The 23611-nt window shown below is 39.9% G+C and overlaps 1 protein-coding gene across 1 annotated transcript; it reads right to left on the reverse strand.

The window, feature by feature from the left end:
- Nucleotides 1-1651: 1651 nt before the first annotated feature.
- LOC308437368 (large ribosomal subunit protein uL6-like) lies at nt 1652-2320 on the reverse strand. The gene has a single exon (XM_080938479.1). The coding sequence runs from the start codon at nt 2306-2308 to the stop codon at nt 1730-1732; it is 579 nt and encodes a 192-aa protein (XP_080794605.1). The 5' UTR covers nt 2309-2320; the 3' UTR covers nt 1652-1729.
- Nucleotides 2321-23611: the final 21291 nt, after the last annotated feature.

A 23611-nucleotide genomic window follows, 5' to 3' on the forward strand; every position in this document is an offset into this window, starting at 1 on the left:
AAAATCAAATTTACTCAATGTCTTTCCACAAATCTAGGCCTACAAAGAAAAATATATGGAAAACTCCAACACAAAGAGGGAACCGCACCCTAGAAAAAAGCAAGAAAGTAATCTTCTTTCAACTAACCCAAAAGAAGACAGTCACACAAACAATACCTCTAACAACAAAAATAACAGAAAACAACAATCATTGGTCCCTAATATCTCTCGACATCAATGAACTCAATTCCTCAATAAAAAGACATAGACTAACAGACTAGACACCTAAAGAGTATATAACATTTTGCTGCATATAGGAAACACAGCTCAGTGGCAAAGACAGATACTATCTCAGAGTAAAAGGCTGGGAAATTTTTTTCCAAGCAAATGGTTTCAAGAAACAAGCTGGAGTAACCATTCTAATATCAAATAAAATCAACTTTCAACAAAAAGTTATCAACAAAGATAGGAAGGACATTTCATACTTGTCAAAGGAAAAATCAGCCAAGATAAAATCTCAATTCTGAATATCTGTGCTATGCAAGGGCACTTACATTCATAAAAGAAACCTTACTAAAGCTCAAAGTACACTGCACCTCACACAATAATACTGGGAGACTTCAACACTCCACTCTCATCAATGGACATATCATGGAAACAGAAACTAAACAGAGACACAGTGAACCTAAGTTATGAAACAAATAAATTTAACAGCTATCAATAGAACATTTTATCCTAAAACAAAAGAATAAACATTCTTCTCAGCACCTCATAAAACCTTCTCCAACACTGACAATATAATCAATCACAAAACAGGCCTCAATAGATACAAGATAATTGAAATAATTCCATGCATCCTATCAGATCACTATGGACTAAGATTGGTCTTCAATAACAACAAAAAAACAAGAAACACACATACACATGAAAGCTGAACAATGTTCTACTCAATGATAACTTGGGCAAGGAAGAAATTAAAGACTTTTTAGAATTTAATGAAAATGAAGATACAACATACCCAAATTTATGGGACACAATAAAAGCAGTGTTAAGAAGAAAACTCATAGCTCTGAGTACCTGAGAGAGAGAGAGAAATAGAGAGAGAGAGAGAGAGAGAGAGAGAGAGAGAGAGAGAGAGAGAGAATGCACTAGCAGCTTGACAGAACACCTAAAACTTCTAAACTTCTAGGACAAAAAGAAGCAAATGCACCCAGGAAGAGTAAACAGCAGGAAATAATCAAACTCAGGGATGAAATCTACCAAGTACAAACAAAAAAGATAGATACACCCAAACAAAAAAGATAGATAACCAGAATAACTGGAGGGTACAGAGACAGTATTCAAATAACAAAATCAGAAATGAAAAGGGAGACATAACAACAGAAACGAAGGAAATTCCAACGATCATCAGATCCTACTACAAAAGCCTATACTCAACAAAACTAGAAAATCTGGATGAAATAAACAATTTTCTAGACAGATACCAGGTACCAAAGTTAAATTTGGAACAGATAAACCATCTAAATAGGCCCATATCCTCTAAAAAAAATACAAGCAGTGATCAAGTGCCCCCCCCCCCCAAAAAAAAAAAAAAAAACAGAACCAGATGGGTTTACTGCAGAATTCTCTCAGACCTTCATAGAAGACCTAATAACAATACTTTCTTTTTTTTTTAATATCTAAATTTTTTATTGTCCCCAAATTGTACTTGTGATCAGGGTCTTGTTTCTGGAGCTAGGAAACTGAGGTCTCATTCGTCAGCCTGCTGTACGGTTCCCTTCTCAGACACATAGATGCCATCCAAAAACTTTCTGATATCCTTGTTTTTAACTGTTGTGGCTTGCTGAATCAGAGCCGCTGAATTTGAAACAAGTTCAATATCATTTCCTTCAAGGATTAATTCATCCTTCTGGGCTTGAGAGACCGAACAAGCAACACCTGTCCTCATTCGAATCCTGCGGATGTATTTTTCACCCAAGAAATTTCGGATTTCAACCAAAGACCCATTCTCCTGAATAACGACGTTGATGGGGAAGTGAGCATACAGAGACCTCATCTTGTAAAGGAAGCCCAGTGTAACACCCTTGATCATGTTCTGAACATGACTGCAGATGTTTCTGACAGTGGCCAGCTCCTTTCTGTTACCCCACCATTTGTCAACACGGAGCCTCTTCTTTTTCTTCCCAAGAAGACTCAGCTCTACATTGATGTGATTGAAGTCCCTCCGCAGAGTTCCCCTGGGGCCCTTCACAATGACTGTGCGCCCCTTCAGAGTGATTTCGACATTATCTGGAATGTCGACCGTCTGATTGCTGAGAATGGTCTTCATTCTCGCAGTAGATGGGGGCTATAACAATACTTTCTAAACTATTCCACAAAATAGAAACAGAAAGAACACTACCTGTAGTTCAGGTATACTACTTATACCTGAACTACACAAAGACCCAACAAAAAAAGAAAACTTCAGACAAAATTTCCTCATGAACATCAATGCAAATATACTCAATAAAATTCTAGAAAACTAACTGCAAGAACATGTTAAAACAATCATTCTTCATGATCGAGTAGACTTCATCCCAGGGATGCAAGGATGGTTCATTATATAGAAATCCACCAACATAATCCACTATATAAATAAACTCAAAGGAAAAAAACATATAATCATCTCATTAGATGCTGAGAAACCATTTGACAAAATTCAACACCACTTTATGTTAAAAGTCTTGGAAAGATGAGGAATTCAAGGCTCATACCTAAATATAGTAAAAGTAATACACAACTAAACAGAAGCCAACATCAAATTAAATGGAGAAAAACTTGAAGCAATCCCACTAAAATCAGGAACTAGACAAGGGTGCCCACTCTCTCCCTACCTATTCAACATAGTACTGGAAGTCCTAGCCAGAGAAATTAGACAACAAAAGGAGATCAAAGGGATACAAACTAGAAAGGAAGAAGCCAAAATATCACTATTTGCAGATGATATGATAGTATACATAAATGACCCTAAAAATTCCACCAGAGAACTCCTATAGTTAACTATAAACAAATTCAATGAAGTGGCTGGATATAAAATTAACTCAAGCAAATCAGTAGTCTTCCTCTATTCAAAGGATAAACAGGCTAAGAAAGAAATTAGGGAAACATCACCCTTCACAATAGTTACGAATAAGATAAAATACCTTGGTGTAACTCTAAGCAAGCAAGTGAAAGATCTGTATGACAAAAACTTCAAGTCTCTGAAGAAAGAAATTGAGAAGATCACAGAATATGAAAAGATCTCCCACGCTCATGGATTGGCAGGATTAACCTAGTAAAAATGGCCATCTTACCAAAAACAATCTACAGATTTAATGCAATCCCCCATGAAATTTCAGTTCAACAATAAAAGAACTTCTGGGGGAATCTCCATCCTGACCTCAAGCTGTATTACAGAGCAATAATAATAAAAACCTGTATAGTATTGGTACAGAGAAAGGAAGGTAGATCAATGGAATAGAATTGAAGATCCAGAAATAAACCCACACACCTATGGTCTCTTGATTTTTCACAAAGGCACTAAAACCATACAATGGGAAAAAAAGATAGCATTTTTAACAAATGGTGCTAGTTCAACTGGCAGTCAGCATGTAGAAGAATGCAAATCAATCCAGTCTTATTGTCCTGTACAAAGCTCAAGTTCAAGTGGATCAAAGACTTCCACATAAAACCAGATACACTGAATCTAATAGAAGAGAAAGTTGGGACGAGTCTCAAACACATAGACACAGGGGAAAATTTCTTGAACAAAATGCTAATGGCTTATGCTGTAAGATAAAGAATAGACAAATGGGACCTCATAAAATTGTAAAGCTTCTGTAAGGCAAAAGACACTCATTAGTAGAAGACAGCAACCAACAGAATGGAAAAAGATCTTTACCAACCCTACATCTAATAGAAGGCTAATATCCAATATATACAAAGAACTCAAGAAGGTAGATTACAGAGAATCAAATAACCCTATTAAAAATGGGGGATAGAGCTAAAGAAAGAATTCTCAGCTGAGAAATATCAAATGGCTGAGAAGCACCTAAAGAAATGTTCAACATCCTTAATCATCAGAGATATGCAAATCAAAACAAGCCTGAGATTCCAACTCAAACCGGTCAGAATGGCTAAGATCAAAAACAGATGCTGGAGGGATGTAGAGAACACTCTACATTGTTGAAAAAGGAACACTCCTCCATTGTTGGTGGGATTGCAAACTGGTACAACCACAATGGAAATCAGTCTGGAGGTTCCTCAGAAAATTGGACATAGTACTACCTGAAGACACAGCTATACCACTCCTGGGCATATACCCAAAAGATGTTCCAACATATAACTAGGACACAAGCTCCATTATGTTTATAGAAGACTTATTTATAATAGCCAGAAGCTGAAAACCCCCAGATATCCTTCAACAAAGGAATACACAGAAAATGTGGTACTTTTACACTACTCGGCTATTAAAAACAATGTCTTTATGAAATTCTTAGGCAAATGGATGAAACTAAAAAATATAATCCTGAGTGAGGTGACCCAAACACACACACACACACACACACACACACACACACACACACACACACACACACACACACACAGAGCCACCAAACTCAGACTATATTGCTGATGCCAAGAAGTACATGCTGACAGGAGCCTGTTATAGCTGTCTCCTGAGAGGCTCTGCCAGATCAGGACAAATACAAAGGCAGATGCTCACAGCCAAACGTTAAACTGAGAGTGGAGTCTGCAATAGAGGAGTTAGAGAAAGGATTGAAGGAGCTGAAGGGGTTTGAAACCCATAAGAACAATACCAACCAACCAGAGCTCCCAGCAACTAAACCACTATCCAAACAGTAGACATAGATGGACCCATGGCTCCAGCTGCATATGTAACACAGGATGGACTTGTTGGGCATCAGTGGGAAGAGATGCCCTTGGTCATATCAAGGCTCGACCCCCCATATAGGGGAATATCAGGGCAGGGAGGCAGGAGAGTGTAGGTGGGTGAGGGCACCCTCATAGAAGCAGGGAGAGGGGATGGGATAGGGGGGTTATGGAAGCTGGATCTAGACCTCTAGACTGGGGTGAGGGGTGGGGGGAAGAGGGGGCTCTGGCTGGTCACACAGGGAGGGTATTTGGCTTGACAGCTTGATGTTTGAGCTTGGTGGCAGCTGGGGCTGGGAGTGCAGAGAAGCTTTTATGGGAGATTAGACGGTGGCTCTATAGGCAAGAGCCTTCTCCGTGGCTCACCACGGTGGATCTCAATGAAGAGACAGTTCACGGTTGTAAGGCATTTGTTGTCATGGTGGAAAGTGGATGACTAAAACTGTACTCCACTTCTCATAGGGGGCCTGAGATTAAATACCTTTTGCAGGGAGGATTAACTGTGAAATTTAATTGGCTAAGTCTCCAGGCCTTTAGGTACCTCATTATAATGAAGATATGCCTTGAGCCTACATGACCTGTGCTCACGTCCTCTACCTTTGGAAAGGCTTAGGACATTGCCCTTATGTGACTGATGGCCACAAATGTATGGAGGGCTGAGACTAGTGACGGGGACTGGTTCCCCAGGAGTCAAGCGAAATGCCTACCGTCTCTTCAGGGTCACCAGGGTTTCTAGCCTAAGCTCAACCAGGAAGCAGGCTGCCTTTCACAGTCCCACACACATGTACATGCATACCCCATACACTTAAAAAATAATAATAATAGTAATTTTTAACAGGAAGAATTTCTATCATCTTACTCCTAAAATGTTTAAAGATACCCAAAGTTTTCCAAAAAGACTTTTCTTAAAAGATGCTGAGCTGGAAATAGTAGTACACTCTGAGATGCAATACTCTGGAAGCAGAGATCTGAGGTCCAAGTGTTCAAGACGAGACCCATCCTTCTGAGTCACACACACACACACACACACACACACACACACACACACACATACACACACAAGAAAAAAATATGAAATGTATTCAGCATATGGGCCTGTTCATTCTTGTTGGTAGTTCTAACTATTTACATTGTTATTAAGTTTTTTTATATCTCTAAACCTTATGAGCAGAACTGTAAGCACCTAAAATTAAAACTTTGACTTGGCTGCAGAACCCCATACCCATGTACACAGGGCATGGATATGGTGACAAAAAAAATTTTTTTCTCTTCAGTGAAACAAAAATAATGACACTGTAGTCAGTAGTTGACAGTGGTGAATCCTGGCTTTCCCTTGACAAGAATATTTGCACAGCTTAGTTTTTTTTTTTTCCTTCCCTAGCCTCTAAGTGCACTGTTGGTTACAAGGCTGGATGCTTCATCGGATGCTGAAAGAGCTAGACTAACTCTACAGAAACCTCCTTACCCAGCATCTATTTTAAAATTGGTAATTCAAGCTTACTCAATATTTCTAGATGCTGCCTGGAGAACATGATGCATGCTTAGCCATCGCTCTGTTTGGTTTTGAAAACAGAACCCCTGACTCATGTTCCTGACAGAACTTTCTCTTACTCTTAGACTAACATCGTGTTTCTAATGTAGAATGTGCTCATCGTGATATTATTGCAGGTAGAAATGAAGTTTGGACAGCCAGCCACCTTTGTAGTTGGCAGCCATATAGTTCTCTAGACTGTGAGAAAATAAGATGAGGGTGAACAGCACAGTTGCCCCTTCTCTCTCATGAGGACAATATAACAAGCCTCAGCTCCCGAGGGGCTCAAACGTATCCCCACTCCATGGTTGAATATCATCTGCATTTTCTCAGGGCTTCTAGGGGAATTTCAGTTCAGCTGTAATGGTCAGTTTCCACTCAGATTTAATCACCTTACCTTCTCTGGTGACCCAGTGTTCCTCTGTGTGTCACAAAGTCCCATGATCATCATGTTCCACCTTCTACAAACATATCCAGGCACGAAGCAGTCTTTGAAATCAAAGGCACACCATCTTGATCCAAACTTTTGATCTGCCATTTGTTCTGCCTTTCCCTCTCCCTGGGATCTGAGCCCAGATGGCACTTTTGGTTGGTAGCATGCCCTGCTCTTGTCAAACAACAAAACTTCTCATTTCTAAACATGGAAGCAAGGGCTTGCAACGGATGGCACTTCATTGTATAAGATAATCTTATTTCCCCTCTGTTGATACCATCCAACCATTCTTCAAGTTTGTGTATGTTGACTAAACTGTAAATATTTTAGCAACTGAATCTCACACGTTTCAAAGCCACCTTGCACTTAGAAAAACACAAGGCTCATTATCTATGGAATACATTGTGTAACTTAGGCATGATACTTTCATATGTATGAAAGAAAATAGAAGGTTAACAGATGGAAGATTTTTCTGCATTAATATTTCATTCAAAGAACTGAGGAGGTGAATGTTTCTTAGGAAGTTGTTTGACAAAGAATCCAAATAGGTTCAAAATTCAAAGATGAAAATCAAATAGCCAAAGAGAAGCCAATTCTTACTTTAGTGCCTCTACACACTCAAAGAAGAGCAAATAAACTAAATGTATAGAAAAGATACTTGGTCTGAAAAAAGACATTTTTCTCAGTGATGACAAATTGGTGGAATGATAGGAAAAGATCATGACCCTACTATGAGAAATGATACAGTATGTAACTAATTATACTTTCAATTAAAATTCTAATTTCAACATATATATAAAATCCTAAGCCAAAGCACTATGCAGGAAACCAGAAGACACACAAATATATTTCCTTAGAGATATTAGACAATTCCTCTCCCAAGAAAAAAATGAGTACCTTACTGAGTTCAAGGCCTCAGTAGCCACCTCATAATCCATTAACACCAAATCTCAGTCACATGATTCTATTCTGCATCTCTTTGATTTTGCTGGTCTATAACTTGTCCATCTAACTGTGAATCTTCCAAAGTCTGTACCAGTTCTTTTCTGTTATAGAAAGGAAGTCACAGATGACATCACCAGTCCATGCAACAAAGGATCTTTTAACAAGTCAGCAACAAGTCAACAACCAGTTGAAATGGGGCTCTTGACTTTGTTCCTTAGCCCTGGTAAACTAAATGTGGGCCATCAGATGACTTGTCCTAAAATGTCTGTCATTAGTTGTGTCTTGGAAATAAGTAGTGGTCATTCCATTGAAATTTTAATTAATAATATTGACTTGCTATTTATTCCACAGGATACATCAAAAATTATAAAATTGATTGTGCACTCTATGTGAAAAATGGCCTAACAGAGGTGAACCAAACATATTCAGAAGGCATAGAAGGGAGGCTTGAAGGTCCTTAGTACTTATTTTTTAACAAAATCTCAATCATTCAATTTTACCAATGAAGACTGAGGAGCCAGATGCTAGGATAAAAGCTCAGAGAGACAGAGAAAGCACCCACCTGACCTTTCTCCCCAGCTGATGTCCCAAAAAGAATCCCTTCTCTCACAGGATCTCAAAAAACCTCCTTCACATTGAATGTCCGTCTCTTCTATATCCTGTGCATCTCTGTCTGTCCTCTTGGTTCCTCTTACTCTATCTTTTTTGTTCTTAATAATCCTATGTTCACTTCCTGTCAACTTGTTGCTTGCTTGGCCTCTTGACCTATTGTTGACTTTGTTTAATCTTGTTTACAATATTCAAGCAGAAAGCTTTTGGATTAAAGATGTATGTTATGGCTGAGCCAATACACAACTAAAAATCATTTTTTTAGGTAAGTAATACAATCTCAGGGTGCACAGTATGATCAAATACCCTGCAACACCCACTTATGTTTTGCCATGTCTTCCTCAGTTCATCTTTGATTTCTTATAAATTTCCTATTACAAGGTAAAACAGAAGAAACATGCCTGGGGCTGGCAACAAATGGGTCTGTGTGTGTATGTGTGTGTGTGTGTGTGTGTGTTTTCAGGTTTCCCAGGAAAGCATTAGTTAATGTGAATCTCAAGGCAGAACGTTGAGACATACATCTGATCACTCACTTCCCAAGAAAGGGAAAATGATTGGATTGTACATCTATGGTGATCGTGGGCAGGAGCTAACAGCATGGGGGCTTGTAAGGGGAAAGTCAAGAATAAAATCAGGCATCAACACATTTAGAAGACTTCTGGTGTGTCATTATGTAGCAGAAACCATGGAGCTGAAATATTTGCCTTCATTACTCTGAACAATGGCAATAAAACCATTCATAAAGATGCCAGAACCTCACCTAAACCTGATTACTTCTCAAAGGCCCCACCTCCTAATAATATCACAATGAAGTAGGGATTCAACACATAATCTTGCAGGGAGCACAATCATTTGATTGTAATCATCAGGGAAAGTGCCAGCAGAAGTTGAGGCAAATGGCTGCTGAATAAAAGCAATTGTGATTATAAGGTAAGTAAGTAAGTCTTGTTAAGATCAGTCAGAAAGAAAACGTAACAGCTACCTTTTATGGTAATAAATTTTTATTTACCCTCCTCCCTCAGACCCTCATCACCTTAAATGAAGAATAGTGATGATTCTTAACAGTCCAGCATTTAGCTGAGTGTGTTATGAGTTGGTAGCATACTATCAAGGATATGGGAACAGATGGAGAGCCGTATGTTTCTTGGTTTAGGACAGGAACTTGGCTATGTAAAGGATGGAAGTGGGTATAGAGGTGAAGGGAATGGATTCTGCTTAACTTGCTTGTCTCTTCACATTCCCTGCTTCCTCCTCCACTTCATCTCCTGCCTCAGAAAACTAGAGTAGTGATCCTCCTCATCTTCCATCCCCTGGTGGTGTTCGGAGTTTCTGCCCCCTCCTTCACTTTGACCTCACCCCATCTTCACATGTATCCCTTGTTTAAGAAGTTAGCTCTGTTCTTCCAACTCTATCATTATCTATTCCAAAAGTATTCTTTCATCCACTCTTCCTAGCTCCCGGATACATCTTTGTCCCTTGTGAGTTATACCCTGCGAGTAATTTTATTATTACATGCTCTTCCATTTATCTTATGTCTGGTGCCTGCTGCTGAGATCCATCCACTCCTGAAGGCATGAGTTCCGAAGGCAAGGTCTGTGCCTCACTCAGTGCTTCATCACTTAAAGCAAATAGACAGCCTCATATTTAGTGTGTGTCTCTTAAACATCCATTGAGTAAGTGAAGAAATATGTAAATATTTTCAATACAGGGAAGACCATTGTAGTATAAAGACAGGACCAAACTCAGCAATGAAAGACTATGAGACCCAGTTTACTCTACATAGCCTCCAAGCTGTTCTAAAGATTGTGTGGACAAATCTTAGTTATCAGCTCAGTGAGATCAAGAGATACCTAAGGAATTAATCAAGTAAATGTCTGGGTGAGACTATCTAGAGATGATGGAACAGCAACCAATGGGGAAAGACACAGTGTTCTGATAATCCAAATGGGAGAAGGAAATGCGGTTCTCCCCACCTCTCTCTCTTCCTCTCTCTCCCCTTCCTCCCAGACGGTCTTGCCTGGATGTCAGGTAACAAGTAACTTTATTCTACATGTCCTTCTATCCTGATGTTCTGCCCACCACAGACCCAGAGTGATCTGGGTATAACACACCAAAGCCTAAACTGATTGGTGCCCTTTTGAAATAAGTCCAATCAATATATGCATTTTGACAATAAACAGAACGCAATGGTGTGCACTTTCTTATCACATTATATTTTATTTGTAGTTCCCACAGTGACAAAATCCTATCAAGACCTTTAGCTAATTTCCCCATCAACTGACACATTATTCTATGAAATAAACAGCTAACCACATGCTTCAATCTCACTTGCAATCCTTAAATAATATTGCAGATAAATTATGCCAAAGCACAGCAGAGACTGCTGTCAATAAACTAGATCACAGATGGATTAAGTTCACCAAAATACTTTTTTTTTATTCATTAAGTCTAGTTTCATTACAATTGCTGACAGGAAATACTGAAAAATACTTTTTGTGATCATTTAAACACAGTAGCATTTGTGTAGTACAAGAAGAATTACCAAGGCCTCTCATATTTAAAAAGTAATAATTTATTTGGGGCTGGAGAGATGGGTCAATAGTGAAGAACAACTCATTGCTCTTTCAGATAACAGGATTTAGTTCACAGCATCAACATGGTAACTCACAACTATCTGGATCTCCAAGGGATCTGACACTCTCTTCTGACCTCCACTGGTGCACATACATACAGTCAAAGCACTCATGAAAATAAAATAACATAAATCTTTTTAAAAGATATTTACTTTAAGTTTTCCATGGCAAAGTAACTTTTCTCAATAGAGAAATCACACACTAAAAATATTTAAATAAGACCAGCCCTTTTGGCAAATTGTGTCCTGCTAGGCTCATTTAAACCACACCTGTTTAGAAGAGGGTTACAGTGTGCAGAACAAACGCTCAGGCCATCTGCCACCAGAAACAGCAGAGATCCAGGGACACAGGCCAGGTACATGAGAGAGACAGGAACCAATCACTGACAAGACCACGTATAATCACAGACAACAAGATGGCAAGAGGAAAGTGAAAGAACTTACCCAATGGAAACAAAGACAACCTGGCAACACCAGAACCCAGCTCTCCCGTCAAAGCAAACAGCAGAATGCCAAACACTCCAGAAAAAGAAGACTCAGACCCAAAATCATACCTCAAGATGATGATAGAGATACTTAAACAAGAAAGGGAGGAAAATCATAAAGAAATAGAAGCTTTTAAAGAGGAAACAAGAAAAACACTCAAAGAAATCAAAGAACTAGAGGAAAACAGAACCAAAGAGATGAAGGAATTGAAGAAGGAATTTAAAATGGAAATGGAGCACACTCAGACCACCCACCACCAGGAACAGCAGTGATCCAGCAGTGATCCAGGGACAAAAGACTGAAAACAAGATGTCAAGAGGAAAGGGAAAGAACATACCCCAGGGAAACCAAGACAACCTGGCAACACCAGTACCCAGCTCTACCATCACAGCAAACAGCGGAATGCCAAACACACTAGAAAAAGAAGATGCAGACCTAAAATCATACCTCAAAACAATGATAGAGATCCTTAAACAAGAACGGGAGGAAAAGCATAAAGAATTAGAAGCTTTTAGAGAGGAAACAAGAAAAACACTCAAAGAACTCAAAGAACTAGAGGAAAACAGAACCAAAGAGATGAAGGAATGGAAGAAGGAATTTAAAACGTAAATTGACACAGTAAAGAAAACACTAAAAGAGATAACCCTAGAGGTAGAACACCTAAAAAAGAAATCAGGAGTCACAGATGCAAGCATTTCCAATAGACTACAAGAGATGGAAGAGAGAATCTCAGGGGCCAAAGACAACATTGAAAACATAGACAAAACAGTCAGAGAAGATGCAAAAACCAAAAAGCTCCTAACCCAAAATGTCCAGGAGATCCAGGACACAATGAGAAGACCGAACCTAAGGATAATAGGAATAGAAGAGGGAGAAAAATATCAACTAAGAGGCACAGTAAATATCTTCAACAAAATCATAGAAGAAAACTTCCCTACCCTTAAGAATGAGATGACCATGAGCATAAAACAGGCCTACCGAACTCCAAATAGATTGGATCAGAAAAGAAACTCCTCCCGACACATAATACTCAAAACACCAAGTGCCCAAAGTAAAGAAAAAATATTAAAAGCAGTAAGGGGAAAAGGCCATGTAACATATAAAGGCAGACCAATCAGAATCACACCCGATTTCTCAACAGAGACTATGAAAGCTAGAAGAGCCTGGACAGACATCATGCAGACCCTAAGAGAGCACATGTGCCAGCCAAAGCTGCTATACCCAGCAAAACTTTCAATCACCACAGATGGAGAGACTAAGATATTCCAAGACAAAACTAAATTTACACAATATCTGACAACAAACCCAACACTACAACGAATTATAGGTGAAAAACCGATTACAACGAGGGGAGCTACATCCTAATAAAAACAAGAAAACTCCTAAGCAAGAAAACCAAAAGAAGAAACACATACAGGTACAATTCAACCTCCAAAAGCAAAAATAGCAGGAAACAGCAACCACTATTCCTTGATGTCTGTTAACATAAATGGACTCAATTCCCCAATAAAAAGACTTAGGCTATCAGACTGGATACATAAACAAAACCCAGCAATTTGTTGCATACAAGAAACTCATCTCAGAGACAAAGACAGACACTATCTCAGAGTAAAAGGGTGGGAAAAAACCATCCAAGCAAATGGCCCCAAGAAGCAAGCTGGAGTGGTCATTCTAATATTGAATAAAGTAGATTTCCAACCAAAAGTTATCAAAAAAGATAAGGAAGGACACTTTTTACTCATTACAGGGGAAATTTGTCAAGAGGAACTCTCAATCCTTAACATATATGCTCCAAATACAAAAGCACCGATATTCATAAAAGAAACCCTACTGGAGTTCAAACAATACATTGCACCTCACACAATAATAGTGGGAGACCTCAATACCCCACTCTCACCAATGGACAGATCAGGGAAACAAAAACTGAACAAGGATACTGTAAAACTAGCAGAGGTTATAAACCAACTGGAATTAATAGATATCTACAGAACATATCATCCTAAAAAAAAGAATACACCTTCTTCTCAGCACCTCATGGCACCTTCTCAAAAATTGACCACATAATTGGTCACAAAACGAGCCTCAATAGATATAAGAAGATTGAAATACTCCCATGCATCCTCTCAGATCACCATGATCTAAGGCTGGTCTTTAACAACAACAAAGACAACAAAAAGCCCACATACACATGGAAACTAAACAACGCTCTGTTAAACGATAGCAGGGTCAAAGAAGAAATAAAGAAAGAAATTAAGGATTTTCTAGAATTCAATGAAAACTAAAACACAACATACCCAAACCTATGGGATGCAATGAAAGCAGTACTGAGAGGAAAATTCATAGCTCTGAGTACTTCCAAAAAGAAACTGGAGAGAGCATACATCAGCAACTTGACAGCACAGCTGAAAGCTCTAGAACAAAAGGAAGCAGATACACCTAAGAGGAGTAGACCACAAGAAATAATCAAACTTAGGACAGAAATCGACCAAATAGAAACAAAAAGAACCATTCAAAGAATCAACAAAACCAAGAGCTGGTTCTTCGAGAAAATCAACAAGATTGATAAACCCTTAGCCAGACTAACTAGAGGGCAAAGAGAGAGTATCCAAATTAACAAAATCAGAAAGGAAAGTGGAGACATAACAACTGAAACTGAGAAAAGTCAAGAAATCATCAGATAATACTACAAAAGCCTATACTCAACAAAGCTGGAAAATCTGGAGGAAATGGATGAATTCCTAGACAGATACAAGGTACTAAAGTTAAATCAGGACCAGGTAAACCATGTAAATAATCCCATTACACCTAAAGAAATAGAGGCAGTCATCAAAAGCCTCCCAACCAAAAAAAGCCCAGGTCCAGATGGGTTTAGTGCAGAATAGTATCAGACATTTATTGATGACATAATACCAATACTCTCCAAACTATTCCACAAAATAGAATCAGATGGAAAACTACCTAACTCATTTTTTGAGGCTACAATAACCCTCATTCCTAAACCACACAGAGACCCTACAAGGAAAGAGAATGTCAGACCAATTTCACTTATGAACATTGATGCAAAAATACTCAACAAAATCCTTGCAAACCGAATCCAAGAACACATGAAAACAATCATTCACCATGATCAAGTAGGCTTCATCCCTGGCATGCAGGGATGGTTTAACATATGGAAATCCATCAATGTAATCCACCATATAAACAAACTCAAAGAAAAAAACCACATGGTCATCTCACTAGATGCTGAGAAAGCATTTGACAAAATTCAACATCCCTTCATGTTAAAAGTCTTGGAAAGAACAGGAATCCAAGGCCCATACCTAAACATAATAAAAGCAATATACAGCAAACAATAGCCAACATGAGTTTGGTTCTCAGCACCTATGTTAGGTGGGTCACAACTGATTGTTGTAAAGCAATCTGACACCATCTTCTGGTCTCCATGTGTGGCCATACTGACAGCCAGATACATACAGATACATACATATACATAGTATACTGGCTGGTTTTGTGTCAACTTGACACAAGCTGGAGTTACCATTGAGAAAGGAGCCTCAGTTGAGAAAATGCCTCCATGACATCCAGCTGTAAGGCATTTTCTCAACTAGTGATCAAGGGGGGAGGGCCCAGCCCATTGTGGGTGGAGCCATCCCTGGCCCAGCCCATTGTAGGTGATGCCATCCCTGCACTGGTAAACCTGGTTTCTATGAGAGAGCCAGCTGAGCAAGCCAGTAAGCAACATCCCTTCATGGCCTCTGCATCAGATCCTGTTTCCTGACCTGCTTAATTTCCAGTCATGTTGGTGATAAAGTTCCGTTGGTGATAAACAGCAATGTGGAAGTGTAAGCTGAATAAACCCTTTCTTCCCCAACTTGCTTCTTGGTTATGATGTTTGTGCAGAAATAGAAACCCTGACTAAGAGTGAGTTAAAGGCCAGTTCAAGCTAGAGGTTGTGAGATGGGCACAATACATTAAATATGGTTTCTGGCTACTGGGGATGTAGATAAAGTAAATTGCTCACTTAATGTGTGTGAGTACCTCACTTCATTTACAACATCACCAAAACCAAACAAAACAAAAATGAAAACAATAAATAGAGTATAGAGGTAAGGTCTGAGATGTAAAAAGCCCATGAATATGGCCAAACACCAAAGTCTTTATAATGTAATTTTTGCTATTTGTTATTTGTTAACTATTATTCATTTAATCACCTGTGTTTCTTCAGTCACATAATGAATGTCACATAAATGGAAACAAAATGTCTGAACCACTTGAAAGGTCTAGATATGAGGATCTTATATAAACAAGATGACAGCAGAGAACATTCAGTAAACCCATCTAATAAAATCATGAATCTCCAGAGTCTGGCCATGTGATAATATTACTATTGGCACAGGAATTTAAAACTTTTATAAAGTAATTAATATATCATAATAATCCTTTCTCCTCCTCCTTTTTCAGACATTCTATAAGCCAAAAAAAGTGGCTCATTCTTTCAAGATATCAAACATTATTTTTCTTTATTTGAATGATTTAGTACAAGCATGGTTAGGGAAAAGATTAAGAATGTCAGGTTTTGCAACAAGCTACAGGGGTAGAAGGTTTTGATGGATAAACTGGTTTTATGTGTCGACTGTTGTTTTTCTAACAGTGAACAAGTCAATCAACAAACATACTAAGCTCCAGCAGATGCCTAGAGCTAATTTTGTTTGGAAACTATTTTTAAAAACTTAAGTTTAATAACAAGTCCTACCAAACATCTCCTTTACTTATTTTCTATCTCCCTACAATTTGGGTAGTTGGCATATCTGAAATTTTTATATTCTTAAGCCTTGTCATAATACCTGAAAGGAAAATGGACAGAGTTTGTACCACATTTCCACTCAACACAGTGCTCCCTGGGCTCTCTGATTTCCCTTTAACCGCTTCCTTTAAATCTAGGCAACTATGTAAGGTGTCTCTCAGGAGCCAGTGCTTTCTCAGGACTCAAAGGCTCAGCTGCCTGCCTTTCTGCTAATAGCACTTGCTTTGGCTTAGGGCTATTGGGATGGACATTCACTGTCCCTATGGAATCTCATGGCAGTCTGGCCAGTTGTCACTCTTCTAATGCTCCTGGATTAAACACCCACTTAGATGTGGTGTCTGAGGAACCATCAGCTTTGACTCTTTCTGACACTGTCCCTAAGCGTGTCCTTTCCTTTCTCAAATACAGATGTCTTGTTTGAATCAAGAGGGGAGAGAGAGAAGATAAATTTGGGGAGGGGAGCTTTTTTGTTTTATATCTGCATATCCAAACAGAGAAGCCACTAATGAACTACCTAGAGTCAAAGTCTGCACTTGCTCTTAAACTGAGAGAGCAGGTGTTGTACAAAGAGCCAGAGTTCCAAATGACCTAGACTTGAGTTTTGGCAAGGCTACCTAGCAGCGTGTCATCTTAATCTCTCTGAGAAGTATGGAAACATAATAATTGCCATCACAGAGGCAGGTATTTGTTATGAAGATTAAACAAAAGTATATATGTAAGATAAAATCCCACTCTCCTTCCAGCTGCCTTTGCTTAAGAAGGCAGTGCAAACCTGCCCTGTGTGCATTGCATCACGGGGAATGCGCCAACAGATAGAGAAGCGAACATACCTTCTCTCTCATCATAGCCCTAAAATATGACTTTAGCAACCATTGTTGCCCTTTTTCAACCATTGTTTGCTTTTTCAGATGAACAAACTGAACTGTAAATAGGTAGAGTCATTTTTCTAAAGCCTAAAGAAAAGGACAAGAGCCCATACTTTATCAGGATCAACTGACCCACAAACCCAGTTCTTTTCCTCCAATTCTATCATTTGACATGGACTTTTGTTCACTGATAATACCCTGAATTATTCTAATTAGTCACCTGTATTCTTGGAAGATTTGATAAATAAAATAATGAGCGCTTATTTGTGGGAATGTAAGAAGCCAGAGCTATGTTGACTCTAGCTCTGTGTCTGTCCCTGACAATGTGACAACCAGAACCCAGGTGTGGGAGAATAGGGGTGCTTTGTACTGATAAACCTCAGAAAGCTGAAAAAGACTGGGAAGAGCAAATGGTGGCCCAAATCCAAAGCCAAGAGTTAAATGCTAACATTCTGAGGTTGAAGAGACAATGGGACAGCTGGACAATTGTCAAGCAATGGGCTTTTAGCCATTCTGCCCTTGTACAAGGGCTTGTTTGTCACGCCCAGACTTTTGCTGCCCTGGAATACAGAGTGGAAATGTACTATCCAATTCAAACCTGAGCTTCAAACTACTAAAATGTATCTCTCTTCTATGTGGGCTCCAAGAAAGTTTTGCATGTAAACACCTCTTGAATTTATAATTGGAAGAGGATTCTGTTTGTTTCTGTTGGCCCTGTTTCAGTTGACCATCAAAATCACACTATACTATAGATATTCCTGAGGGGTTTGAGGGCTGGAGATGTCAGTGGGTAAGAAGTAACACTGAAGAAGAACCCAGGCATCTAACTATACATCCCAAGTCCTTTGTAACAACCACTGGCCATTGTGGTAGCCATGGGAACCCAGTCTCCTGCTACAGTGCATAAAGGGAAATCTGTAAACAACTGCAGAACAGACTTGCAAAGAAACAAGGAGACATCTGAATATTCCATTCTGCCTCCCTAGTATTCTGAATGAAATACTCAGGACACTGAGCCAAACTAATTAACTCACCCCCCTGTCCTGATAGGTTATCATGTTGCCACAAGACACAGCAGTAACTGAACCACCATCAAGGATCTCAGAATACACTGGAGAAGAAGACTCCACAGGGGAGGATCCCATGAAGCAGTATGAAAGAACATAGGAAGAAGTCAGGCTCCATCTGTGTCTGGTAGACGAGTGAAGTTCTCAATACACTATTCTATAAAAATCTTACATGTCATTCTTAGAAACATGAGTGGAATAAAGTGAGATGCTTTCTTCTGCCCCTTAGACATTAGACGTCTCATTGCCTAGTATGAATCTATTTAAGCTCTTTATATGTTTTAAATTTAGTTTTGGCAGGTTATTTGGTTTGGAGTATTTATTCATTTTTTATAAATTCCAGTTTGTTATTTTAAAGAAGTTTTTAAAATATTGTTTCTCTGAATTTCACTAGAATCTGCTTTAATTTTCCTATTCATCTTTTAAATTTATTAATTTGAGTCTCATATTCCTTTCTTATGGTTAATTTATCTAGGATTTTATCAGTGTTATGTTTTCAAAGAAGTGCCTTGTCATTTGATTCATTGTTCCTTTGGTCTCTGGTTCATTGATTTCTGCCCTGATCTAGTTATTTCTTACAGTCTATTGCTCTTGGTTTGTTTTTCTAAGACCTTGAGCTGTATCATTAGGTTAAGACCTCTCTGATGTTTCAACATAAACTCTAATAGCTGTAAATTTTCTTTTAGAACTACCATGCTGGGTCTCCTTCCTAACTTTTGCAGTGGTCTAGTATTATTTTTATACCATTATAATCTAATAAGATATAGTGAATAATTTTAATTCTTATACTTGTTTTGAGAAAAGACTTAATTTGAGAAACATACATAGAAGTAACATTATATGGACTCAGCAGTTTATACTAGGGAATATATATATATATATATATATATATATATATATATATATATATATATATATATACACATACACATACATATAAATACATGTATGCATAGAATATCGACTGTTGAAAAAAGAGACCATGAGTTTAAAGAGAGCAGTGATGGGTACATGGGATGGTTTGGAGGAAAAAGAGATGGAAGAAATGTTTTAATTAAAATACAGTCTCAAAAATAAACAACAAAAAAATAAAATTCTTGATTTGAAGCAGAATCTCATTAGGTTGCCTCAGACTCCCAAATCCAAGCAATCCTCTTGCCTCTAGAGTAGCCTGAACTACATAGGTATATCCCATTGCATATAGCAGGAACAGTCTTGCTTATTCTCCAAAGCTGGACTGCTGGTCACCACAGTGTTTATTGATAATACTTATTTCCTTGTAGAGAAATACAGTTTTCTAACAGACACTCCTATTATCTGACTACATTTCTGTTGCAGACTCTAATATAAACTTAGGAGTCTCATAAACCAAACCTTTTATAGTGAAGTTTGGGATATCTCCAACTGTGAGGGAGAGAAGGCTGGAGTGGGTGTGGAGCCTCATTTGCAGACTAGGAAATGCCCATCATTCTAGTCTTACCTGAGGGATCATTAACTTTTTTTTTTTTACAATTAAGATTTTATTCCGTTCCCAGTTCACTCTCATACTGCTTCAGATCCCATACCTCCTCCTTGCTCACCCACCCCGTCTCCACAAGGATGTCCCCACCTCACCCACCCCACCAGACCTCTAGACTCCCTGGGGCCTCCAATCTCTTGAGGGTTAAGTGCACCTTCTCTGACTGAACCCAGACCAGAGAGTCCTTTGCTGTATATGTTTTGGGGGACTCATATTAGCTGGTGTATGCTACCTGATTGGTGATCCGATGTCTGAGAGATCTCAGGGATCCGGGTTAATTGAGACTGCTGGTCCTCTTACAGGGTTGCCCTCCTCCTCAGCTTCCTCCAGCTTTTCCCTAATTTCAACCACAGGGGTCAGCAGCTTCTGTGGGATGGTTGGGTGAAAATATCTGCATCTGACTCTTTCAGATGCTTATTGAGTCTTTTGGGGGGCAGTCATAATAGTCATAATAGATCCCTTTTGGTGAGTGCTTCATAGCCTCAGTAAAGCTGTCAGGCCTTGGGACCTCCCCTTGAGATGGATCCCCTTTTGGGTCTTTCCCTGGACCTTCTTTTCATCCTATTTCCCAAGGTCACCAGTTTTGTTTTTGTTTTGTTTTTTTGTTTGTTTGTTTGTTTGTTTGTTTGTTTGTTTGTTTTGCTGGCCCTCTAGGTTTCAGTCCTTTACCCCAACCCAATACCAGATCATGTTCCCCTCCGCCCTCTATCCCCTTTCCTTCCCAGGTCCCTTCCTCCCTCCCCTCTTGTAGTTGCTTTCTTTTTTGTCCCAAGTGGGACTGAGGCATCCTCACTTAGGCCTTTCAGCTTGTTGACCTTTTTGAGTTCTATGGACTGTATCTTGAGTATTCTATACTTTTTTTGTAATATCCACATATAAGTAAGTACATAGCAAGTATGTCCTTTTGGGTCTGAGTTACCTCAGTCAGGATGGCATTAATCTTTTTTACTTTGAAATAGTTTTAAATTTTTCATTGTATGTGAATGAGTGTTTTGTTTGCAATCTGCATGTATGTGTGTGTGCCACATGGTACCCACTCAGAAGCCATAAGAGGGTATCAGATCCCCTGGGATTACAGCCATAGAGAGCTGTGAGTTGGACTCTTGAGAGAAGCTGGTGCTCTTTACCACTGAGTGATCTCTCCATCTCCACAGGTCGTTAATCTTTATGTTTCCTCCCACAGAATGGCACACATTGTAAATCATAGCAGTTGACAATGTTCTTCTGTAGGGAAGCTAACATTTACTCTTCATCCCACAAAATCATACAGGTCATCAGCATTGCTCTTGATTACTGTGATGTTTGATATTCTCACTGTGACAAGATGAAGAATCACTTAGGAGACAAGCTTCTGGTGATGTCTATAAGGGATGATCTCTATTAGTTCACTGATGTGACCAGATCCACTCTAAAACTGGGGGTGGTGGGAGTCATCATTCCCTCCCTAGGTTTGGGTCCTGGGCTACATAAAAAGGAGCAAGTTAACTGAGCCTAAGCACTCATAAGTGTCTGCCTCTTCAATATAGATGTAATGTGACTAGCTACCTCAAGCTCCTGCTGCCATGAATCCCGGCCGTAATGGAATGTTCCCTATAACTGCACGCCAGAATGAACCCTTCCTTCCCTAAGTTGTCACAGCAACAAGAAAAGTAACTGACACAGTGGCTAAAACTAGGTGGAAAGAGCCTGGTGCTGATTGTAGTACATAAAGAAATCAATCTGGAATTGAACTAAGAAGTTTCTCTGTGGTAGCTAGCTTTTATAGCACCAAAAAGTGCTATACAGTCAGCTGCAGGAGAAAAGTTGTGGGGTGGCAGACTGTGAGAGGAAGTCTGGTCAGGTCAAGGCTTGAAGCCCTGAGGACCCAATGGTAGGAGCTTCGCCTGCTCCCAGCACCAGGCTCCTGTCAAGTAGCCACAGCCCCCCAGTAGAGAGAATTGTGGCCATCCATCACATAGGGGCAGCACCCTCAAGCCCCTTCCTCATGATGAGGCATCTCATGCCAAGCCAATAAGAAGCATGTGCTGTCAGACCCAACCCACCCCAAAATTGTATATAAAATCCTATCCAGAAGGAATAAATGTGTGTGAAAATTGCTCCATCACCTAATCTGTCACAAGAGCTGTAACACTGCCTGGGAAGGGAAAGCCCTCCTGAAGCTTTTACCTCCTTTGCATTTCACTCACCAGCTGGCCACTTCCTCCTCCCTACTCTTACCTCACACTGGGCCTGGCCAAAGGTCTCCACAGATGAGGTCTCAGAGGATACCCTCTAGTTCACAGACTGACAAAAAAAAAAAAAAAAAAAAAAAAAAAAAAAGTAATTGGCAGTCCTCCCCAGTTGTGGACCTGATCTGCTCCATTACTGACTTGCCAGGCAAGATGTGCCCACAGGCACAACAGCAGTCTATTTTATCAGTAAGCAGCCCCTTTCTAATTTGGGTGTTGGCCACTTTTATGTAAACTTGACACAAGGGAGTCATTTGCAAAGAAGGTAACTCAACTGAGAAAGTTTTCCCATCAGGCTAGACTGTACACATGCCCGTTGCACATTTTCTTGATTAACAATTAATGTGGGAGGGTCTAGCTCACTGTGGACAGTACCATCCCTTTACTGGTGGTCTTACATGCTATAAGAAAGCAGGGTAAGCATGTCATGAGGAAGAAGCCAGTTAGCTGTAGGACCATGAAAGGCCGCCTGGGTCCTGGTTGAGCTGAGGCTAGAAACCCTGGTGACCCTAAAGGGACAGTAGGCATTTTTGCCTGACTCCCAGGGCACCGGGGCCCTGTCACTAGCCACAGCCCTCCACAGATTTGTTGCCATTAGTCATGTAAGAGCAATGTTCCAAGCCTCTCCACAGATAGAGGATGTGAGCACAGGTCACAGGCTCAAGACAGATCTCCATTTTAATGAGGTACCTAAATGCCTGGAGGCTTAGTCAGTGAACCTTCCTTCCCAGACACTCCTCCCTGCAAAAGGTATTTAGTCTCAGGCCACTCTGAGAAGGGGGATAAAGTTTTACTCATTCACCTTCCTCCATGACAATAAATGTCTTGAAACCATAGACTGCCTCTTCTCATGGATGCACTGTGGGGAATCACAAAGAAGACCTTTACCTACAGAGCCGCCATCTAATCTCCTGTAGAAGGCCTCTCTATTCTCCCAGCCATGGCCACCACCAAACCCAGGCATTAAACTGTCAAGCCAAAGACTCCTCCCTGTGGGACCAGACAGAGCTTCCCCCTCTCTTCACCCTTAGCCCCAGACTAGTTCCAACCTGTGGGCCTTGACTCTGTCCTCAACTCTTCTGCAGCATCCAGTGGCACCAGGGTGTCCAAGCGCCTGTGAACCAGATGACCCTGGCCTCCTTGCAGGCCTGGAGACCCCCTTGCTCAGCCTGTGCTTCCCCACAGATGGGGTGGTGTCCTGCAGCTTCCTTACTGCCCAACGCCTGTCCAGTGATGGTGTGGGATAAGCACAGTCAAACTTCCCTAGTCCTGCCTACAGTGGCCATACCCTGTGGCAGAGTGGACGCAGGACCCATAACTCTACAGTTAATAACAGTCCTCTACACCCTCTGCATCAGTTCCTGCTTCAAGGTTCCTGCCTTGATTTCTCTCAGTGATGGATTACAAGCTATAAAATGAAGTCAGCCTTTTTCTTTCCAAGATGTTTCAGATCATAGTGGTTTATCACAGCAATAGAAACCCTATCTACAACAACTGGAGTTGGCGTCTGCTGCAGAAGAGGGAATTCATACCTAGTACTGTAAACCTGAAAAAGTCTAGGCCTTGGCTGAGGTGGGGGTACAATACCAACTATTGTTATT

Source organism: Micromys minutus, assembly GCF_963924665.1.
Source record: "Micromys minutus genome assembly, chromosome: 26".
Lineage (NCBI taxonomy): Eukaryota > Metazoa > Chordata > Mammalia > Rodentia > Muridae > Micromys > Micromys minutus.

Excerpts from the sequence above, each read along its gene's own strand:
- LOC308437368 (XM_080938479.1), bottom strand. The coding sequence starts at position 2,308 with ATGAAGACCATTCTCAGCAATCAGACGGTCGACATTCCAGATAATGTC.